The sequence below is a fragment of the Aphelocoma coerulescens genome, chromosome 28 (genome assembly GCF_041296385.1).
Source record: "Aphelocoma coerulescens isolate FSJ_1873_10779 chromosome 28, UR_Acoe_1.0, whole genome shotgun sequence".
In the NCBI taxonomy this organism is placed as follows: domain Eukaryota; kingdom Metazoa; phylum Chordata; class Aves; order Passeriformes; family Corvidae; genus Aphelocoma; species Aphelocoma coerulescens.
The window spans coordinates 4,118,294-4,121,518 of NC_091041.1; the positions used below are offsets into that span (position 1 = coordinate 4,118,294).

Sequence of the window (3,225 nt, forward strand, 5' to 3'; positions counted from 1 at the left end):
AAACTATAACTGCATCTGGAAAACATTAAGAATGCTATTAAAATAGTCTAGCATAAACTAGAAATGAGACTGAAATTACAGTGTTGCTTACTTAACCATTTTAAGGAAGTATATTTTGAATATGATCTACTTTCCTATTTGATTTTTTGATAAAGCACTGTACTGTGTCTTATTTACCACTGAGAATAACTTCCTTGCTCTGTTATCTATTTCAGAAAAACCCATGGCTCAGATTTAAGTGTCTTCCTACAGTTGTCGATAATTTAAAACACAACCAGGTGGTTTCTGGTCCAGCCATCAGGGAAAAAGTAACAGGGAGATCTCAAAGGAGAATGAAAATCACAGCAATTAAAAACTTATTTTATTAAAAAGATGAAATGTTTTCAAACATTGAAAAATTATGTTTTTATAAAAACAGAAATAGGCAAAATACCCATTTGTCTTCTATTTACATATACAATATTTCTCATTGTATAAAATTATTTACAATATATAAAAAAATTACAGTAAATAGGTTATTTTCTTACAAGACATCAAGCCCTGTACTTCTAGTGTAGATCATGGCAAACAAGAATATTATTGCACCTGTGAACCAAACAGTCTAACAAGAGGAGTGTTCTCTTAGCCATGCCTTCAACTGAGATCTAAACTAACATTGTTAGCTACAGTAACATTCATTTTTTTTATGCCTTCTAGGGTCAACTTCAGGCAGTTTCCATACAAACATTGTCTTGTAAAGCTTAGGAATGGGCAGTTAAAAATCGGGGGAAAAAACCATATTTACAGCTTCTTCTATACAATCTGTATGGAGTCTTATGGAGTTTACCCTTCACAGAAGCTTCATAAATAACCCCTGTTCTCCTGACCGGGACGGGCAGGTCACTGACTCAGTCACGGCAGATTCTCTGCAGGAGATGCCTGCCTGAGCCTCCTTGTGTCAGATCCTCGGTGTCCGTCCTGGAGCGTCCGTCGGTGCCTCCCTATGTAGTACCAGCTACAGGTTTTTAACGCTTCTGCACCTGAGCAGTTAAATAAGGTCCACTGTTGGCAGGGCAGAGTCCCTGGGGCTACATGTGCCGCTTCATGTGCAAAGCCAGGTGGTCCGACCTGGAGAACGCCCTGTCGCAGAGGTGGCACTGGAAGGGCCGGTGGCCCGTGTGCTTGCGATAGTGACGGGTGAGCTCATCGGAGCGAGCGAACTTCCAGCCGCAGCCTTCCCAGTTGCAGTGGTAGGGCTTTTCACCTGTTTGGGGAAACCGGAGAGCAGGACTCAGCATGGCACCAGGTACCAGGCAACCTGCTGAGTTTTATCGTAGCAATCCCTTTATTTGCTACCAAGCCCTTTCACAGCAAGATCCAAGTGCTTTTAAGCTAAACTACCAGAAATTCCTCACCCATACCTGCAGTGAAAATCTTTGGAGAAAGGGCTTTAGAAGCCCTTAGAAAAACTTTGACTACATAGGTGAACGCTTAGGTCACAGACCTGAGCACCTGCCATAGCTCAGCTGTGAATTTAAGAGACTACAGGGTAAAAGCCCAGGCTGCAAACTGTTTTACAGGGGGCTATCCCCTATCCCAACCGGCACACAGCACATCTCCGTATGAAGGCCATCAGCAACATTTACCTGTGTGTGTCCTGAGGTGGGCCTTCAGGTGGGAGCTCTTGGTGTAGGTCTTCCCACAACCGGCGTAGGTGCACGTGTGAGTGGCCGTCCTCTTCCTCGGCCAGGACCGGCGTCCTCGCTTTGGTTTGGAGTCCAGCAGCTCCAGAGGGGAGGAAGGAGGGGTGAGCATGCCCCTAGGAGCCGAGGGCTGTAAGGGCAGGCTGTCCTCGAAAAGGCCAAATTGGGAGGTGTTCTGGTACTGGAGGTGGGTCTGCGGGTGGTGGAAGCCGGAGGCCGGGTGGTAACTTTGCTGGAATGACACGGACGAGGGACACATCATCTGCGTGTGGCAGTCGTTCACCATGAGATCGTCGGGGCTAAGCGGGGGCGTCTCTGCCCCAGGGATCTGGGGGGAACTGGCCACCCGGGGCTGCTCGTAGGCCATCATGCAGGTCGCGTTCCCCTCCTGCTTGATCTTCGGGCAAGCCTGGGGCACCAGACCCAGGACCGGTCCATAATTGTCCATGTCGGGTTCGGGCTTAATGTTCTCAACGAACTGCGGGCTCCCGAAGGTGGGTGTCACAAAGAACCGCCCGTGGACGCTGCCAGAAGGGCAGTAGTTGGAGTCCATATCGGAACGCATCATCTCTGGCACGATGCCGGCGTTGTAGGGCGGGGGGCTGCCCTGCTCCAGGGCACTGTAGCATCCCGGGGACGGGTTTGTCTGGTAAAAGCCACCGCTTTCGCCTTGGGCAGGGGGATAGTCCCCGCCGGCAGTGCCCTGGCCGTAGCCATCGCTGCCCATGGAAAGGATAAAATCCAGCACGTTGTTGAGATCCTCATCCTCTTTGCGTGGGGAGAGGCTGCCCCAGGTGCCGGCGGGGGTCTTGGCCTCCTGCTCGCACTTCCACCTCTGGGGAGAGAGAAAAGGGAGAGGGTTAGAGGTGCCGTTCGCCTTGGGGAACGGGGGTGGGGGGACGGACTCGAGTCGCAGCGGGGCGGCGGCTCCGCGGTCACTCGTGCGATGAGCCGTCGGTGCTGAGCGCGGGGGACACTCACTTCGTGCAGAGCTTTCTCGCGGCAGGGGCTGGCGAAGGTGGCGAAGGAGGGTAGGGCGGTGTCGCTCAGCGCCATGGTGCGGGACGAGCGCGGCCGGCCGCTCTCCGCACCTTATAACGCGGGCGCGGGCGGCCTCAGGCCAATTGCAGGAGCGGAGGAAACGCGTCCCGGACGGGGCGGGCGGGAGGCAGCGGCTCGGGCGCAGCCTAAATTTAGCCCCGGTATAAAAGGACGCGGCGGCGGCGGTCCCAGCCCGAGCGGGGCGGAGCGGAGCGGGGACGGGCCCCCTTCGCCGCCCTCCCCTCTCGCGGACGGCCGGGGAGCCGCGACCCCCGTCTCGGGCAGTGGCCGTGGAGCTGTGGCCTCCACAGCGGGCAGTGGCCGTAGAGCCGCGACCCCCACCTCGGACAGAGGCCAGAGACGGGACACTGAGGGGTCCCTGGCCCAAGTGAGCTGCGGGGACGCCGAGGGGTCTCTATACCCCTGCTCCAGGGACACTGAGTGGATCCTGTCCTGTGCTAAGAGAGACTTTGAGGGACTTCGGTGGGATGAGGGTCCACAG

The 3,225-nt window shown here is 54.1% G+C and overlaps 1 protein-coding gene across 1 annotated transcript; it reads right to left on the reverse strand.

Moving 5' to 3' along the window:
- Nucleotides 1-373: 373 nt before the first annotated feature.
- On the reverse strand, nucleotides 374-2,775 carry KLF2 (KLF transcription factor 2). Its single transcript, XM_068997301.1, has 3 exons — nucleotides 2,664-2,775; nucleotides 1,626-2,517; nucleotides 374-1,243 (listed from the first exon to the last, which is right to left on the reverse strand). The coding sequence occupies exons 1-3, from the start codon at nucleotides 2,736-2,738 to the stop codon at nucleotides 1,068-1,070; spliced, it is 1,143 nt and encodes a 380-aa protein (XP_068853402.1). The 5' UTR covers nucleotides 2,739-2,775; the 3' UTR covers nucleotides 374-1,067.
- Nucleotides 2,776-3,225: the final 450 nt, after the last annotated feature.

Excerpts from the sequence above, each read along its gene's own strand:
- KLF2 (XM_068997301.1), bottom strand. The coding sequence starts at position 2,738 with ATGGCGCTGAGCGACACCGCCCTACCCTCCTTCGCCACCTTCGCCAGC. Across the intron at positions 2,518-2,663 it reads GCGAGAAAGCTCTGCACGAA|AGGTGGAAGTGCGAGCAGGA; the intron begins GTGAGTGTCCCC and ends CTCTCTCCCCAG. Across the intron at positions 1,244-1,625 it reads CCACCTCAGGACACACACAG|GTGAAAAGCCCTACCACTGC; the intron begins GTAAATGTTGCT and ends TTCCCCAAACAG.